This window comes from Oncorhynchus nerka, linkage group LG9b (assembly GCF_034236695.1).
Source record: "Oncorhynchus nerka isolate Pitt River linkage group LG9b, Oner_Uvic_2.0, whole genome shotgun sequence".
Classification (NCBI taxonomy): domain Eukaryota; kingdom Metazoa; phylum Chordata; class Actinopteri; order Salmoniformes; family Salmonidae; genus Oncorhynchus; species Oncorhynchus nerka.
The window spans coordinates 32,481,162-32,499,923 of record NC_088424.1 but is presented as its reverse complement, the minus strand read 5'-3'; the positions used below and the strand labels follow the sequence as shown (position 1 = coordinate 32,499,923).

At 46.1% G+C, this 18,762-nt stretch overlaps 2 protein-coding genes across 2 annotated transcripts; one reads left to right on the top strand and one right to left on the bottom strand.

Annotated features, from left to right (window-relative positions):
- Window positions 1–108: 108 nt before the first annotated feature.
- Window positions 109–5,840, bottom strand: ltb4r2b (leukotriene B4 receptor 2b). The gene is made up of 5 exons (XM_029641923.1): window positions 5,594–5,840; window positions 1,393–2,015; window positions 886–1,086; window positions 726–769; window positions 109–597 (listed from the first exon to the last, which is right to left on the bottom strand). Exons 2-5 carry the CDS (start codon window positions 1,996–1,998, stop codon window positions 342–344), a joined length of 1,107 nt encoding a protein of 368 aa, XP_029497783.1. The 5' UTR covers window positions 1,999–2,015; window positions 5,594–5,840; the 3' UTR covers window positions 109–341.
- Window positions 5,841–10,389: 4,549 nt separating this feature from the next.
- nfatc4 (nuclear factor of activated T cells 4) lies at window positions 10,390–18,512 on the top strand. Its single transcript, XM_029643074.1, has 13 exons — window positions 10,390–10,912; window positions 12,471–12,634; window positions 13,715–14,224; window positions 14,316–14,491; window positions 14,611–14,773; window positions 14,885–14,985; window positions 15,093–15,194; window positions 15,379–15,566; window positions 16,594–16,734; window positions 16,910–16,965; window positions 17,053–17,179; window positions 17,349–18,047; window positions 18,206–18,512. The coding sequence occupies exons 1-13, from the start codon at window positions 10,732–10,734 to the stop codon at window positions 18,274–18,276; spliced, it is 2,679 nt and encodes an 892-aa protein (XP_029498934.1). The 5' UTR covers window positions 10,390–10,731; the 3' UTR covers window positions 18,277–18,512.
- The last annotated feature ends 250 nt before the right edge of the window (window positions 18,513–18,762 follow it).

Below are 18,762 nucleotides of genomic sequence, written 5' to 3'. Positions count from 1 at the left end.
GAGTTTACATATTCAGAACTCAAATTATTAATACTTTTCCACACTTATTTTAATCACAATATTCCCCAGTATTATAAGTGTTATTTACAACATGGGATTCAACAAACATTCAATCAGTACAAGCAGTGTATTTAATTTTGGGTGGGGCACATTTTAAAAAATGCATTTACAAAAATTAGTGGCAGTGATTTTGGGTCTACTGAGAAACTTGTCTAACACGAGGTGCACTGAATATTGTAGGGATTCTTTCAGATGGTCCCATTTGGACAGGTAAAGGTTTCGAAGCAGTCTGTGTGCAGCAGTGCATCGTCATGATGAGTGGTTGCATGTGCAGTGCAACTCTACACAAGTGTCTGTTTTTCGTTCTTCACAGCATTGCCCCCAGTGCTGCTGAAAGACAACACATCTTTTAGTCCAATTCCCTTCTTTATCCCAGTGTCCAGAGATGTCCCCTCGAAGAGCCGAGCCATGAAGGCAATGCCGTCCTCTCTGATGTAGGATTTTCCAGCAAAGGTGTAGAGAATAGGGTTAGCACAGCTGCTGATGAAGGCTAGAGCGGAGGTCACAGCACGACTGGGCTGCCATACCATATCTAGTCTGCAGAGAGAGGGATAGAGTTCATGTTGCAGTTCCAGTCCTTTTCTTATTGTATGGGTGTTGGTGCTTATGTTAAATTTAACTTTAGCTAAATGGAGGGGAAAGATGTTGGGTTGGTTGGCACATACCTCTTTTTCGTTGGTGAGCTGTCATCAAACTGTTCAGCCACCACCTAGGAGACCAAAAAAAGTACAGTCATTCCTTAACTGTAAAATAGTATAACTTTCTATGCTACACTCCACACTGAGTGAAATTGCTAGATAAACAATACCATATGATCACACACACCTGTATTATGTTATTGAGGTGATATGGCAACCAGAAGATGCCAAACATCACAACGATGGCCAGGATGAGTTTCTCACTGCGGACCTTACGACGGAACTTGGTCTGTCTGAGGCGTCTCAGGATGCAGACGTAGCTGCTCACTATAACCCCGTACGGAACCAGGAATCCCACTACTGTCTCAAAGGTGTACTGGTACACCACCTGAACATGAGAAAGTATGTAATGATAAACTGCACACATGTAATGACATGGTGCAACACCAGGCTTATTTGAACACGAATGGGTCTGTCATACCAAGATCAAGCTAAAATGTAAGATTAGTTAGGATTTATGATGTCAGGAAGAAAGGGAGGCTCCTGTGATTTTAGTAGTCATATAATGACTGTACCTGTATCAACATGTAAACCTCTTCCTAATCCTGAATAACTATATACTTAAACCAGAAAAAAATATATAATGTATCTAACTTCATTATTAACTTAATATTCACTTATCTCTTGAACTTACATATCGAGACCGGGAGTGATTTGAGGCACACACCAGGCGGGTGTTGTTCTGTTCATCATGATCATACCTCACCTGCCTGAACACCAGAGCAGGGATAGAAATTGAGAACACTAGGGCCCAGAGCACAGCTATTGCCCGCACCACCATCTTCTTGCTGGCCAGGGCCGCCACTCGATGGGGCCACACCACTGCAACTAGCCTTTGCAGGCTCATCAGCGTGATGAGGAAGATGGAGGCGTACATGTTAGTGTTGCATAGGTAAAACAGCCCCTTGCACATGGGGTCGCCAAAGTCCCAGTTCTGCCTGGCCAGATACATTAGGAAGAAGATGGTAAGGCACATGAGAAAGCCATCGGCGCACGCGAGGTTGAGGATGAGGAGGGTGGTAACGGAGCGTTGGCGGGCACGGGCCAGGATGCTCCAAATGATGAAGAGGTTTCCTGGGACGCCGAGGAGGAAGACCAGGCCCAAGATGAGGGCTCCTATGGCTGTGGTGGCGTCATTACTCACAATGCTGGAATCCTCAACAGTGTCTTTGGTGAAGAGGATAGAGGTGGAAGTGGACTTGTTGAGATAATGGAGGAGGGAACTGCCATTCTTAGCCATAGTGAGGGTTATTGGCTCTGAGGGAGAGAGGCAGAAAGACAGAGTTATCCATGGACTCTAATGGCTACTGTGTGTTATCAACCTTCAAGTTGAAAAGTAGCACAGAGCTTGGGTCATTGACAAAGAGTATGACCTACATAAAACACAGTTATCAGTAGACATTTTACTTATTGAAGCTAAGCTAAGAACATATTGTTTTGATGTAAAGGTTTTAGTTGAGGGCTCAAGATGCTGTCTGTCATCTTCAATCTCTGTGTGATTAAAGAAGGAAGGAGATGGACAAGTCAGAAAAAAGGAGGAAATCAATGTCATTGGCCATTTGTACGGTTATTAGCTCTGAGGTAAAGGGCGAAACAATAGCCCCGTTTGTTTATACCTGTTGCTAACATGTTCCCTTTGTCTTGATCTTTTCTACATTCTGATTGTGCCCAGGCTAAATTTCTAGACAGGTGTAGACAATAAAATTGGGATCTGATTGGGATCAGGCACACATTGTGTCTGGATATCAAACAGACCTGGATGGTGAAACCATTTAAATCATCATTATAATCATCACTCTAAAATCATTGACACAGGTAGCACCAATGATTTATGGTATCATTGTCTTAAATAAACTCTGATTATTTTTAAAGAATATCTGTCAAATAGTTTCCATACAGGGAGGCACCAACTTAGTGCTGACACAGTGGAAGGATAAGAGACACATTTTAATACAACGTATAGACGCGATAAACCTTGATCAGATCTCCCAAAACTCACAATAGCACAAGGTGTAAACGAGGGTAGAGAGAAAGAGACATATGTTTGGGAAGTACACTCTATATGCAAAACTATGTGGACACCCCTTCAAATTACTGAATTTCAGACACACCCATTGCTGACAGGTGTATAAAATTGAGCAATCGCCATAGACAAACATTGGCAGTAGAATGGCCTTACTGAAGAGCTCAGTGACTTTCAATGTGGCACCGTAATAGGATGCCACCTTTCCAACAAGTCAGTTTGTTAAATTTCTGCCTTGCTAGAGCTGCCCCGGTCAACTGTAAGTGCTGTTATTGTGAAGTGCAAACATTTAGGAGCAACAATGGCTCAGCCGCGAAGTGGTGGGCCACACAAGCTCACAGAACAGGATCACTGAGTGCTGAAGTGCGTGACACGTAAAAATTGTCTGTCCTCGGGTTGCAACACTTACTACCGAATTCCAAACTGCCTCTGGAAGCAACGTCAGCACAATAACTGTTCGTCGGGAGCTTCATGAAATGGATTTCCACGGCCGAGCAGGCGCACACAAGCCTAAGATCACCATGTGCAACAGGAAAGGGCTTTCTGTGGGCCTCCCAAGTGGCACAGTGGTCTAAGGCACTGTATCAAAGTGCTGAGGTGCCACTACATCCTTGGGTTCTATCCCAGGCTGTGCCACAGCCGGCCGTGACCGGGAGACCCATGGGGCGGTGCACAATTGGCCTACCGTTGTCTGGGTTAGGGAGGGGTTGGCCGGCGGGATTTCCTTGGCTCATTGTGCTCTAAAGAGTCCTTGTGGCGGGCCGGGTGCCTGCAAGCTGACTCGGTTGTCAGTTGGGCCGTGTTTTCTCAGCTGGCAACCATTTAGGGAACGGTTGCCAGCTTTACTGTTTCAACATGACAATGTCCCCATGAACAAAGCAAGGGGCATACAGAAATGGTTGGTCAAGATCGGTGTGGAATAACTTGACTGGCCAGCAGAGATCCCTGACCTTACCCCCATCAAACACCTTTGGGATGAATTTGAACGCAGACTCTGAGCCAAGCCTAATCGCCCAACAGCAGTGTCCGACCACACTAATGCTCTTGTGGCTGAATGGTAGCAAGTCCCTGCAGCCATGTTCCAACATCTAGGAGAAAGTCTTCCCAGAAGAGTGGAGGCTATTATAGCAGCAAAGGGGGAACTAACTCCATATGAATGCACATGATTTTGCAATGAGATGTTCGACGAGCAGGTGTCCCCATAGTTTTAGTCATGCATGTAGCATATCACGGAACTGTCACCAACTCAAAATTAGGTGGATTGTTTTGCATATGGTTTACACTAGTTTCACGAGTCCATCCTTCCAAATCTCACCTCGTTGACGTGAGTGAAGCATGGGCATCCAAGGTCATGTTTACACTGGTAGAAATAGCTTTGGGATATAATTCTATTTGAGGTTGGGGCTACATGTCGCTCAACCCTCACTCACTGTTGTATCTTTGCAGTAGACAATGTGTTTGCAGCACACATAAAACATTTTGCCACTGACACAGGCAAGCAAATATTCACATTAGCCCTCCTGGCCAACAGTATATTGTCACAACACAGAGATGGCATGCTAAAACATGCCAAATATTAACGCTGCTCCTTTAAAAGACTCCACTTCGATAGTCATAGACTTCTCTTGATTTCCTCCCTTCTGCTCTCTCTCTGTATCTCTCTCTGTATATCTCTCTGTATCGCTCTCTGTACTCCACATTGCCAAAATAATTTCCTCTTATCATCACAGGCATTATGCTTGTCTTCCTCCGTGGTGTAATTTCTATTTCTACCCCCAAAAAATATATTTATGTAAAGCTATGAAGAGGAAGGACACCAAATAATGGTTCACAGAAGTGGACATTTTGTCAATCAGGCTATGAACAGGGCAACACGTTTCCACTTGTGCAGTTATTTTGACAAATAAAAAAAGTGAACAGCAGTGGAAAGTGCATTGTATTATACACTGAGTGTAGAAAATATCTGGAACACCTAATCTGTTGTCTTGCTCATTCACCCTCTGAATGGCACACATACACAATCCCTGTCTCAATTATCGCAAGAATTAAAAATCATTCTTTAGTCTGTCTCCTCCCCTTCATCTACACTGTTTGAAGTGGATTTCAAAAACTGACCTTATGTGTCAACATAAGAATCAAGGCAGAGTTACGTCAACAGCAAGGAACACACAGAACCACACAGGGACAGGATTCACTCATCAACACATGGAGATGAGAGGGAAAGAAGATAGATAGAGGGAAGAGGATGGAATTGGAAAATAAGAAAATTGGAAATTAATTAGAGAGAGAGAAAGAGAGAGAGAGAGAGAGAGAGAGAGAGAGGGAGAGAGACAGAGAGAGAGAGAGACAGAGAGAGACTGAGAGAGAGACTGAAAATGAGAATCGAGTAACATCCTCTGGGGAGATAGTGGTGATCTGGATGCTAGGGCACTCCAACACATGGGACTCTGACACCTGGGAGAGAGATGGGGAGAGAGAGAGAGAGAGAGAGAGAGAGTGTGAAAGAGCGAGAGAGCGAGAGAGACAGAGAGAGAGAGAGAGCGAAACAGAGCGAGAGAGAGAGAGAGAGAGAGCGAGAGAGAGAGAGAGAGAGAGAGAGAAAGAGAGCGAAAGAGAAAGAGAGAGAGAGACAGAGAGAAAGAGAGAGAGAGACAGAGAGAAAGAGAGAGAGAGAGAGAGAGCGAATGAGAGAGAAAGAGAGAGAAAAGAGAAAGAGAGAGAAAGAGAAAGAGAGAGAGAGACTGAGAGAGAGACTGAAAATGAGAATCGAGTATATCCCAGGGAAAAATTCTGGATATTTGCATCCACTCACCTTACTACACAATCAAGACTTCAGAGGATGACGAAGAAGGTGATGAAGAGCAATGGATCTGAGTAGGGTGTGTAACCATATGGTGGCAATAGTTTTGTGTTTATCTATACTCTTTGTTTATCTCTCTTTTCTGACAGCTTGTATCCAACTCCCTCTCTCATTCTATTTGTTTCTTTACAACTGCTTGTTTCCCCTGTCTTTCCCTGCTACTGTGTCTAATAAATGTGCTGCCCCACAAGCTGTAACATGCTCTGAAGGGCGAGAGAGGTGTGTCCTTCCTTTAGTCTCCAACCTCTCACTCTCTTTCACACACACACCCTCCACAGCGCTGTTTTTCCTGGTGCTAACCTTCCCCCCTTTGTCCTGATCTTGCCAATATTCTGATTGTACCCACATTATCAGACAGGTGTAGAAGATTAAAAGACACATTGTGATCTGATTGTGATCTTCCTGACCACCTTTAGAGGTAGTCAGGCACGCATTGTGTCTGCCAACTGGGTACAGACATCAGTTCAATGTCTAGATTTGATTTACATTTGGTTGAGTTGTCAACTAACGTGAATTCAACGTGAAATCAACAAAAAATGTCACCATGTCATTGGATTTAGGTTAAAAATACGAAATGCTCTAAAGTCGATTACTTTTGCAAATCCAATCAGTTTTCCACGTTGATTCAACATCCTCACTCATGACATACCCCCTTCTAAGGCACTTATATTTTTTGTCTTGCCCATTTACCCTCTAAATGGCACACTATGTCTCAATTGTCTCAAGGATTAAAAATCCTTCTTTAGCTTGTCTCCTCCCTTTCATCTACAGTGATTGATGTGGATTTAAGATACTTCAGTAAGGGATCATAGCTTTCACCAGGATTCACCTGGTCAGTCTATGTAAGGGAAAGAGCAAGAAAGGACACCTGTATAGTTGGGGACGGTTGCAGAGGTAACAGGAGTGAGTTCAGATTTTGATCCCCACAGGACACAGCAAGACCCGGAGCCCAGAAGATGGTATCCCGGAGAGGGTCTCATGGGGGATACAGTAAGACCCGGAGCCCAGAAGATGGTATCCCGGAGAGGGTCTCATGGGGGATACAGTAAGACCGGAGCCCAGAAGATGGTATCCCGGAGAGGGTCTCATGGGGGATACAGTAAGACCCGGAGCCCAGAAGATGGTATCCCGGAGAGGGTCTCATGGGGGATACAGTAAGACCCGGAGCCCAGAAGATGGTATATGGGGGATACCCGAGCCCAGAAGGGTCTCATGGGGGATACAGTAAGACCCGGAGCCCAGAAGATGGTATCCCGGAGAGGGTCTCAGAAGATGGGGGATACAGTAAGACCCGGAGCCCAGAAGATGGTATCCCGGAGAGGGTCTCATGGGGGATACAGTAAGACCCGGAGCCCAGAAGATGGTATCCCGGAGAGGGTCTCATGGGGGATACAGTAAGACCCGGAGCCCAGAAGATGGTATCCCGGAGAGGGTCTCATGGGGGATACAGTAAGACCCGGAGCCCAGAAGATGGTATCCCGGAGAGGGTCTCATGGGGGATACAGAAGATAAGACCCGGTAAGCCCAGAAGATGGTATCCCGGAGAGGGTCTCATGGGGGATACAGTAAGACCCGGAGCCCAGAAGATGGTATCCCGGAGAGGGTCTCATGGGGGATACAGTAAGACCCGGAGCCCAGAAGATGGTATCCCGGAAGAGGGTCTCTTGGGGGAGACCTATTCTTTTCTTTTGAACTATTATTTTAATAAACACCTTTGAAACTGAGCTAATCCTACTCTGTGTCTGATCTGTGCAAATGTTTTGACACAATCCCCTGGTCTGCCACTATATATATATATATATATACTACTGTTTAAAAGTTTGGGGTCACTTAGAAATGTCCTTGTTTTTTAAAGAAAAGCACATTTTTTGTCAATTAAAATAACATCAAATTGATCAGAGTACAGTGTAGACGTTGTAAATGACTATTGTAGTTGGAAACGGCTGCTTTTGAATGGAATATCTACATAGCTGTACAGAGGCCCATTATCAGCAACCATCACTCCTGTGTTCCAATGGCACGTTGTGTTAGCTAATCCAAGTTTATCATTATAAAAGGCTAATTGATCATTAGAAACCCCTTTTGCAATTATGTTAGCACAACTGAAAATTGTTGTCTGATTAAAGAAGCAATACAACTGGCTTTCTTTAGACTAGTTGTGTATCTGGAGCATCAGCATTTGTGTGTTTGATTACAGGCTCAAAATGTCCAGAAACAAAGAACCTTCTTCTGAAACTCGTCAGTCTATTCTTGTTCTGAGAAATGAAGGCTATTCCATGCGAGAAATTACCAAGAAACTGAAGATCTCGTACCACGCTATGGCCTACTCCCTTCTCAGAACAGAGCATACAGGCTCTAACCAGAATAGAAAGAGGAGTGGGAGGCCTCGGTGCAGAACTGAGCAAGAGGACAAGTACATTAGAGTGTCTAGTTTGAGAAACAGATTCCTCACATGTCCTCAACTGGCAGCTTCATTAAATAGTACCCGCAAAACACCAGTCTCAACGTCAACAGAAGAGGCGACTCCGGGATGCTGGCCTTCTAGGCAGAGTTGCAAAGAAAAAGCCATATCTCAGACTGGCCAATAAAAAGAACATATTAAGATGGGCAAAAGAATACAGACACTGGACAGAGGAACTCTGCCTAGAAGGCCAGCATCCCGGAGTCGCCTCTTCACTGTTGATGTTGAGACTGGAGTGATGGTTGCTGATAATGGGCCTCTGTACGTCTACGTAGATATTCCATTCAAAATATGCCGTTTCCAGCTACAATATTTACAACATTTACAATGTCTACACTGTATTTCTGATCAAGTTGATGTTATTTTAATTGACAAAACATTTGCTTCTCATTCAAAAACAAAAGGAACTTTCTAAGTGGCCCCAAACTTTTGAACAGTGTTTATGTTTATTTATATATATATATATTCCGGCATTGTGTATAAAAAATGTTTTATAAAAAAAGGGATTATGTGTGTATTGTTTTGCTAGATATTACTGCAAATCCGTGTACAAGACCAATAAACTTTGATTTGCACACACTCACTCACGGAGCTCTGACACTCACGCAAGAATGTTGATTATATCCTGGGTTTGTGGCACGAGGTAAGAACAGGATGCAGTGAGGGTAAGGTAAGAAGTGAGTGAAAATTGAGACTCCCTTGTCCAGGCATATAGAAGCATTGTCCTTAGCATCACACACATGTGATATCTTTCTTCAGTTCCCGTCTAACACATACACCCAGCCACCAAAACATCCATCCAGTTCTTATCTTTCTCTGGTTTTAGTTCAGTCCTTCCATCTCTGTCGTTATCTCCTGTATGCCTATTTCCTCTGTGAGTTGAAATATTAAAATATTACCATAAATGCTTCCCATTGGTGTTTGGAGATACTGAACATATGATGAGAGTTATTTTGTCTGGAATGTTCACTGCGTTCAAAACGTTCCTTCAGATAATGTAGTAATATGTTGGAAACTGAGGCATTTACACCATCATCTCCAATACTGTGGAAAGACTGTTCCACCTTTCTACCACATGGTGGCAATATATCCACATTGTTATATCCTCCTTCCTCTGTCAATTAATTTGACATTCAACCGTTGACATCCAACAGCAACTGAAAACCAGCCTGAGGATTTGACCCACATTAGCATCCTTTTAATTTGTAACACTCATATGCCTCCCAAATAAAACCCTACTGGTTATATAAACTCCCAAAAACTATATTTATCTCTTGCCAAGACCTTATGAAGGCGAGATAATTCTACAATCCTATAGAATAAATCCCAATCCCCCACAATATAAACTTTATTTTACCCTAAATAATGAGCAGTCTTTAGTCAATCTTGATTGCGCATAAACATTTACCAAATATAATAATCTTCATTTGGATAGAAGATACCCACATCTCCAAGAGTATGAAAGAAAAAAGCATCCAGCTCCAGTATAACATGATGATTGTGAGAACTGGAGGAGGGGGTGAGAGAGAGAGAGAGGGGGGGCCTAGGGAAAGAGGGATTGAGGTAGGGTGGGAGAGAGCATGTTTATTTAAGTTTTTCGTCTCCCGTCTCAGACAGAGTACAGACTACAGAGGATAATGAGAAACAGATCTTGCAAGGGAGGGAGAGAGAGGGAGGGAGAGAGGGAGGGGGGGGGTGAGCCTGGGAGAGCAAGGGGAGTAACATGGGGGAGGGAAAAGAAAAAGGCTGAGATGGGTAATGGGAGTAGGAAAGGAGAATGACAAGACAGAGGGGGTAAATCATGTAAACACCACAGGAAACAGCCTGGCCTCCTTATGCTCTCTGAATGACAGCGAAGAATCATGGTCCTTTTTATGACAGAGAGCACAGGGACATACAGTGAGGCCGCAGCAAGGAGGAACAGCCCACCAGCCAAACATCTGGCTCAAGAGGGTCACTTCATTACTTTTTTACACTCCAGTTGATACCTTTAAAAAGTTTGGTGTTTGAGGGAGGGAGCGAAAACAGAAAACTTCTGGAAATACAAGGATGTACTGTCAAACTGTCAGAGGAAATGTAGGCAATAATCTATAGGCTATAGCCTACTTAACATATTAGTTATGTTAAGAACTGGGAAAAAGTTTTTTTTTTAAAAGTAAACTAAGCACAGTATGTGAAAAGAAACATCCCGGCTCATGGACACAGGCAGGGGGAAAAGGGGAGAGGGGAGGGTGAGAGGGTCTCATTGACTGACAAACGAAATGTCCAATTGAGATCGAGTAACGGTCCAAACTGGGCTGGGCAACTCACCCAAAGGCAATTAAGGGTAAAGGACGACAAAATATTTGATACACTTTTTTTTCTGGTCGGATAGAAGAAAGGATGGCGACAGAGCATTAGAATTAAAGACTGATAGATAGCCTGTGATGGAATAGATAGATACCGGTCCTATGGCTAACGGACTTCAAAGAACTCAACGATATATTTATTTAAATCTGTCTTCTCCAAAACTTCGAATGAAAAGGACCAAGGAAATTATCATTATGAAATAACACAGCAGATCACACTATCTGTTCAACTGGGAGTTCTCTTCATCCGTTTCGCAGACTTTTTTTCGCTTGCTGTGGGGATGGGGGCTGCGCCGGGTTCTGGTTGGGAGGAGGGGGAGTTCGAGTTCAAGTTGGTTTTTGAGGAGGACCCGACGCGCCAACTCCGGGGCCCATCCCCGCTGTGCAACGCGGACCAGGAGCACACTATCGTGGGGGAGAGGACAGAGAGCGCCCTGTCGCTCCTAGAGTCGAGCAATACTGGTTAGAACCCTTTCTTGAATAGTGTGTGTGACTGTTTGTGAATGTGGGAGAGATTGACCGAGAGAGAGATTGACAGATAAGGAAAGGAAGATTGAAGGCCGTTCAATGGTCCCCAATGTAGGCAACTCATTCACAACGTAGAGACATTCCTCTGTGTGTGGTGTATATAATGTGAATGATTTAGTTGACTTGTTCTGAGTACGTTTATAATTTATTTGTACAATTATTTGGCCTAATGTTCTCTCTCTCTCTACCCAGGTATAGATGAGTTATGTGTCTGATCAGGGCTCTCCAACCCTGTTCTTTGAGAGCTACCCTCCTGTAGGTTTCCACTCCAACCCCAGTTGTAACTAACCTGATTTGGTTGATCAACCAGCTAATTATTAGAATCAGACACGCTAGATTGGGGTTGGATTGAAAAACTACAGGACAGTAGTTCTCCAGGAACAGGGTTGGAGAGCCCCGGTCTGGATGTACTGTATGTGCACACGTGCTTATCTGTGTCTGGGGGATGTGTGTTCATGTGCATGGAGTTCTTGTGTTCTGTTCTGTGTGTGTGTGTGTGTGTGTGTGTGTGTGTGTGTGTGTGTGTGTGTGTGTGTGTGTGTGTGTAAGAGCAGAACTCAATGTGGTTTTAATCAGCTGTGCGTGTGAGTGGAGTTAACAGCTGCCATCTGGATGGAACCGCAATCTCTGTTTACTGAGCATGCACCACATACACACCTCCCTCTCCTCTCCTCTCCTCTCCTCTCCTCTCCTCTCCTCTCCTCTCCATCTACTATCCCTCTACTCTCTTTCCGTTCTCCCTCTCCTCTCCCTCCGTTCTGCCTCTCCTCTCCCTCCGTTCTCCCTCTACTCTCCCTCCGTTCTCCCTCTCCCTCTCCTCTCCTCTCCCTCTACTCCCTCTGCTCTCCATTTACTATCCCTCTACTCTCCCTCCGTTCTCCCTCTCCTCTCCCTCCGTTCTGCCTCTCCTCTCCCTCCGTTCTCCCTCTACTCTCCCTCCGTTCTCCCTCTCCTCTCCCTCCGTTCTCCCTCTCCTCTCCCCCTCACTCCTTTCCTCTTTCAGCTTTTGATACACACCCCTCTCACCCACTAAAGCATTTATTTCCTGCCCACACTGGCATACAACACGTATACCACACCCCAACCTAGGGATGTTACCACAGTGTATATTGTACCTTATAACTGATGCACTAGGCTGACCAATGATCCATACTGGAAAGTGATGCACACAGTGCTCTACAGTGAACCTGACTGTCCCGTACTGTCTATTGCACCACAGCAGGGAAATGTTTGATGTAAAAACACAAATATGGAACATTTACTTACCTATTTTATAAACAACCTTAAGCCCCCTCTACATTATTTCTGAAGCAATAAAGTTAGGGTATGTTTTTTATAGTTGTCGTGGACATAACTGGTTACTCTGAAACTTTAATGTATTCTAGATCTGTACCATCTCTTTACGGTGAACTCAGTAGGCTAAAGCTTACCATGTCAACCTGTAACTGGGAGACTACTAACAACCCTCTCCAACATTTTTGTTTGGTCACAGCGAGCCACCTGGATACCACTCACGTAGGCCAGCCAATCGGCATCCCTACCCCAACGTATTCTTCAGCCAGTCAAAGGGCTGGGATGCATTCCCCGCCCCCCAGGCGTGCCTTGGTGAGGGAGTTCAGTGGGACCTATGAGAGCCTTCCAGCGAGATCTGTACAGGTGAGCGAATCGGAGATGTCCAGTTACTCTCTTGGTCAGTGAGAGTGGGACAGTCACTCATAAATGTATGTCATAAATGATGCTAAAAGCCATACAGTTCCCTACAGTATGGTTGCCTGACGACTCCAACAATTCTTCCGCTGCTCTATGTTCGCAACATACTTCAGTCTGAGACTGTCATCATTGAAGTCATTTGTGGTGAAAATGAAGGGTGTTGTACAAAAGAAAGTCATCAGCGATTGGATCATCAGTAACCAATCAGAGTAATAAAGCCAATTACGAATGTTTATTTATTTTAGTGATATTTTCTTTTAATGATTTTGTGATATTCAATTACGATCTTGTCTTATCGCTGCAACTCCAAAACGGGCTCGGGAGAGGCGAAGGTTGAGTCATGCGTCCTCTGAAACATGACCTGCCAATCCGCGCTTCTTAACACCTGCCCTCTCAACCCGGAAGCCAGCTGCACCAATGTGTCGGAGGAAACACCGTCACCTGACGACCGAATTCAGCCTGCAGGCGCCCGACCCTCCACAAGGAGTCGCTAGAGTGCGATGAGCCAAGTAAAGCACCCCCGGCCAAATCCTCCCCTAACCTGGACGACGCTGGGCCAATTGTGGGACTCCTGGTCACGGCCGTTGTGACACAGCCTGGGATCGAACTCGGGTCTGTAGTGACGCAGTGCCATTGAGCGCTGCGCCCCCGACAAATTTCCTAAATGCCACTTTACCCCATGTGTGTTCTGAATCTGGCCCAACCCATCGGTTTATGGGACCAATCAGAACGGTTAGAATGTGTTTGCATTCTATACATTTTTGGGGAGGTACTCAGATCCCCACTCATTGCAGAGAAGAAACTAACGGCCGTGGGGGTGGCGTAGCGTTTGACCGGAACCGGTTGGGTAGGCAGGCAAACACTATGGTCCCTGCATTTCTCTATTGTTAATGTTCTAACTTATCTGTCTCTCTCTCTCTCTCTCTCTCTCTCTCTCTCTCTCTCTCTCTCTCTCTCTCTTTTCTCTCTCTCTCTCTCTCTCTCTCTCTCTCTCTCTCTCCCATCTCTCTCCCATCTCTCTCCCAGGTGTCAGAGTCCCATGTGTTGGAGTGCCCTAGCATCCAGATCACCACTATCTCCCCAGAGGATGTTACTGACCCAGCAGGAAGTAACTTCTGGGACACAGGAGGTGGATGGGACAGGGAGCGCCTCTACCTTCCCCTAATGGACCCATTCTGCTACCGCGAAGGCAGCACCGGCGCTGGATCCCTGAGCCCAAGCCCTGCCTCCAGCCCCTCCTCTCGCGGCTGGCTCAGTCCTGCGTCCAGCTGTGATTCGCTGCTGGTGGAGGAGGAGGAGCTCAATGAGGTCACCTCCCATTTCTGCCTGTCACCCTCCTCCCGGCCCACCTCACCGGGGGGTAAGAAGCGCAGGAACTCCCCTCTGGCCTCCCCTTGCACGTCCCGCAGGAGCAGCTACTCTGAGGACCACTCCTGTACCCTGGAGGGAGAAGACTCCACCTCTCAGTCACAAGCTCACAACAGCAGCTTTGAGTTGAGCATTCCACAGAAAACTAGGAAGACGTCACTGGAGCAGGTAAGGTGGCTGGCTGGTGGTTCTTAGAACTTAGGTTCCATAGAGGTTTGTCTTGATGCTCAACCAGAAATCCATTGTTTGTGTCCTCCAGGTCTCCCCCAGGGATGTGGAGCAGGAGCAGGGTCCAGCCCATAGCTCCCACTGCCCATTGCCAGAGCCACTGCAGCAAAGGAGAGAGGTTGCATCCATGGGCATGGACTACCTGTCTGTACCCCCTGCTCTGGGCTGGGGGAGGACCAGAGCCAGCGCCCACAGCCCTATGTTCAGGTTACACACTATGTTTATACAGTATCCCTCAACACTGTGTTGACTTGCCATTATTATTGTTTGGGTGGCCAGGATAGCCCGCTCCGCCCACACATCTGACAGGTCCATTGTTCTTACAGATCCAATGCTCTACCGCCACTTGATTGGCCACTGCCAACTCAGTTTGACCAATATGAGTTGCGTATCGACGTGCAGCCCCGCCCACACCACCGAGCCCACTACGAGACAGAAGGAAGCAGAGGAGCCGTCAAGGCATCACCAGGGGGACATCCGGTTGTTACGGTATAATAAATTGATTCAATTAAAGAAAGTTTGATTTGTTTATGGCGTCAATCCCAGACTAACATATACAGTATATAACTAAACAACAGCTCTCTTTTCTGTCTCTCCCAGCTGACTGGGTACACAGAGAGACAGCCCCTCTCTTTGCAGGTGTTTGTGGGAACAGCTGATGACAGGTCCATCCGGCCTCATCCTTTCTATCAGATACACAGGTAGGTTACCGTGCAACAATACACCAATCAATCTATGATAGTATGTGCTCATAAGTGTTTTGATGTGTTTTTGTTTTTATTGTTAAGATGCTTCTTTTGATCATCAGGGTAACAGGTAAGATGGTGGGTACTGCCAGTCAGGAGAGTGTACAGGCTGGCACCAAAATACTGGACATCCCCCTCAACCCAGAGACCAACATGACTGCCCTGTGAGTATCTACCAGAGAGATAAAGCTCATAGATATCAACGGCTTTGTATGGGGGTAACTGAGTAGGCAGAAAGAATAGCTTTCCTGTATGTGTGTAAATACTAAGGATGCACTTTTACATGCTATTTTGCACTGTGTGAGTGTCTGTCTGTGTGCTGAGTATAACAGCCTATCTCTGTTTCAGCATTGACTGCGCTGGCATTCTGAAGCTGAGGAACTCGGACATCGAGCTGAGGAAAGGAGAGACAGATGTAGGGAGGAAAAACACGCGTGTGCGCCTAGTGTTCCGTACCCACCTCCCCCTTGGCCTTCCCGTGGGCCCGCCTGGACGGATGCTGGCCCTGCAGGTTACCTCCGTGCCTATTGAGTGCTGTGAGTATGGCAGATAGCCTAACGGTTAGAGCGTTGGGCCAGTAACTGAAGGGTTGCTGGTTTGAATACCTGAGTCAATAAGGTGAAAAATCAGTCGATGTCCCTTTGAGCAAGGCACCTAATCCTTATTTGTTCTAGGGGTGCTGTGGCTGACCCTGTAAAACAACACATTGTGACAATGCAAAACTTCTTTTTTTTCTCCATGTCCAGTCTCTTACTTTGAGCTTGTATTTTGATAAGGTTTCTGAATATCCTAGTGAATCATCTGTATTCTGTCCTCTCTCTCTGTGTCTCGCTGTGTCTCGCTGTGTCTCGCTGTGTCTCTCTGTGTCTCTCTGTGTTTCGCTGTGTCTCTCTGTGTCTCTCTGTGTTTCGCTGTGTTTCTCTGTGTCTCTCTGTGTCTCGCTGTGTCTCTGTGTCTCTCTGTGTCTCTCTGTGTCTCGCTGTGTCTCGCTGTGTCTCTCTGTGTCTCTCTGTGTCTCGCTGTGTCTCTCTGTGTTTCGCTGTGTTTCTCTGTGTCTCTCTGTGTCTCTGTGTTTCGCTGTGTTTCTCTGTGTCTCTCTGTGTCTCTCTGTGTCTCTCTGTGTCTCGCTGTGTTTCTCTGTGTCTCTCTGTGTCTCGCTGTGTCTCGCTGTGTCTCTCTGTGTCTCTCTGTGTCTCGCTGTGTTTCTCTGTGTCTCTCTGTGTCTCTGTTTCGCTGTGTTTCTCTGTGTCTCTCTGTGTCTCTGTGTCTCGCTGTGTTTCTCTGTGTCTCTCTGTGTCTCTCTGTGTTTCGCTGTGTTTCTCTGTGTCTCTCTGTGTCTCTCTGTGTTTCGCTGTGTTTCTCTGTGTCTCTCTGTGTCTCTCTGTGTCTCGCTGTGTTTCTCTGTGTCTCTCTGTGTCTCTCTGTGTTTCGCTGTGTTTCTCTGTGTCTCTCTGTGTCTCTCTGTGTCTCGCTGTGTTTCTCCGTGTCTCTCTGTATCTCGCTGTGTTTCTCTGTGTCTCTCTGTGTCTCGCTGTGTTTCTCTGTCTCTCTGTGTCTCCTCAGCCCAGCGCTCTGCTCAGGAGCTGCCAGTGGTGGAGTCAGTCAGTGTCATATCGTGCTCTGTGGAAGGAGGGGAGGAGCTACTGTTGGGTGGATCTAACTTCCTGCCCATGTCCAGAGTGCTTTTTATGGAAAGAGGGACAGGTAAAGGGTTCGGGATAGGGGAAGTTAGAAGTTAGGGAATATAGGATTTTTAATGCAAATTAATCTTAGGTTCCCACAAAGATAGGATAACATAGCATTTGTGTGTGCGTGTTCTTCTTTTCTTCAATGTGCACCATCCATGAAATTAGGTATAATTAATATCCATATTTACCAGATGGAAAGCTACAGTGGGAAGAGGAGGCACATGTTGACCGTGACAACAGTAGTGAGGTAAATAGTATGTTTCTGGGTCTATTTGTGTTTCAGCGCACATGTATTAAAACTGTAATGTACATTGTTCATATTGTCATCCCACAGTGCTTGCTGTGTGTGCAAATTCCAGCCTATGGTGACCTGTCTGTGAACCGCCCAGTATCTGTGTGCCTTTATGTCTCCAACGGGAAGAGGAAAAGGAGCAGCACTCACTGTTTCAAGTACCTGCCGGGTGAGTCTCCCTTCACTTCATCCATCAGTCTCTCAGCTTAGACTGGAACTATCTTTGTTGTTTTTGGTTCATTTTGAACAATTTATCCTGATGGTATTTATCTACAAGGTTAGGGGCTTATTACCACTTATTTTCTCTCCTTCTCTCACGCTCTCTCTCTCGCCCTCAGTCATGTTTAAAGAGGACGACCCTCTGCTCTCGCATCCCTCTGTCTTGCCCCTGGAGGGGGTGACACTCTGCTCCATGGGGGGGCCCAGCAGGGTGGACAGGGGTCTGCACCTGAGGAATGATCCCACGCCCAAGGAGAGAGGGCTAGCTTTGCACCTGCCCCCCTACCCTTCAGCCTACTCTCCCCCCTACCAAGGCCATGGCTACCAGGAGGAGTACTGCCACAAGCCTGAAGCTGTGGGTGACAGCAGAGGTTCTCTGTCAGAAAGACGCCCCAGCTTTGAGAACTTGGAGCTGGGCTTCACCGAGCTACTGCCTCCCCTGTACCCCAGAGTCTCCCAACCTCCCTCTCCCTCCCCATGGCTGGACTCCCCATACCTGTCCTCCTCCCCCTCTCCCTCCCACTCCTCCTCTCTGAGTCCCTTCCCCGCAGGCAGCCCCATCGCCTCCTCCTCTCTTCCCCCCATGACTACCTCACCCTACTCCCACTACCTCTACCCTCAGGAGGTCTGCCCCTCGCCTCCTTCCAACTCCAGCCCGTATCAGGACTTCTACCCACCACCATACTCCCACAACGAGGTATGGGACCACCAGGGCAGGGGACCTCGGGAAAGGGAGGCTCAGGCTGGGTCTAAAATGCAGACGACCCCTCTGGAATTTGCCAGCTCATCATCTATTCACCACATTACATTAGAGGAAGGTGAGAAGTTTGCATGTACAGTACGAAGTTCTAATTGGTATTGATCTCCACTGTTACAAGAATAACAATACATATAATATAACATGTTTGATGGATTGATATACAGCATAAATGAATGTCTAAACTTCTGACTGGCTGCTGTGTCTTTTTGACTACAGTGAATGAGTTCATAGGAGAAGACATCAGATCGTTCCAGTCGGGCTCACAGACGGACAGCCAACCAGGATGACAAGCTCAGTACTGTCCTGTCTGGTTCAGTTGTTATAGTATGAAGCGCTTTATTGCTACCATGTCACACCTTTTTCTATGCACTTGGTTTATGATGTATTGCTCAAATATGACAATACTGAATGGGGATTAAATGGCAAGGGCACAGTTGTAAGTATGATTACAGATACATTTTACCGTTTATATAAGGGAGACTAATGTTTTTAACCAGTTTTCAATATAAATTATACAAGTAAATGTGTGTTATTGGTCTGTTTGTGGATATGGTTTTGTGTGTGCTTGAATAGCCGATCTCTCTCCTCCTGAGGGTAACATCTATTATCACTGAAGATAAGTAAGTTTCATTAGGCCCATGTATGCATACAGCCTAAAGCTAGGCTAGAGTGGCTGAGTGAATGCAGTCTGGACTCTATGGAGGCTCATTGTGTCAGAGACGCTGTAGAAGGACAGATCTCCTGCCCTGTTATCCAGGTACACTCTTATCCTA

Excerpts from the sequence above, each read along its gene's own strand:
- ltb4r2b (XM_029641923.1), bottom strand. The coding sequence starts at position 1,998 with ATGGCTAAGAATGGCAGTTCCCTCCTCCATTATCTCAACAAGTCCACT. Across the intron at positions 770-885 it reads ACCTCAATAACATAATACAG|GTGGTGGCTGAACAGTTTGA; the intron begins GTGTGTGTGATC and ends TTGGTCTCCTAG. Across the intron at positions 598-725 it reads AGCTCACCAACGAAAAAGAG|ACTAGATATGGTATGGCAGC; the intron begins GTATGTGCCAAC and ends CTCTCTCTGCAG.
- nfatc4 (XM_029643074.1), top strand. The coding sequence starts at position 10,732 with ATGGGGGCTGCGCCGGGTTCTGGTTGGGAGGAGGGGGAGTTCGAGTTC. Across the intron at positions 15,195-15,378 it reads GAGACCAACATGACTGCCCT|CATTGACTGCGCTGGCATTC; the intron begins GTGAGTATCTAC and ends TCTCTGTTTCAG. Across the intron at positions 17,180-17,348 it reads CTGTTTCAAGTACCTGCCGG|TCATGTTTAAAGAGGACGAC; the intron begins GTGAGTCTCCCT and ends TCTCGCCCTCAG.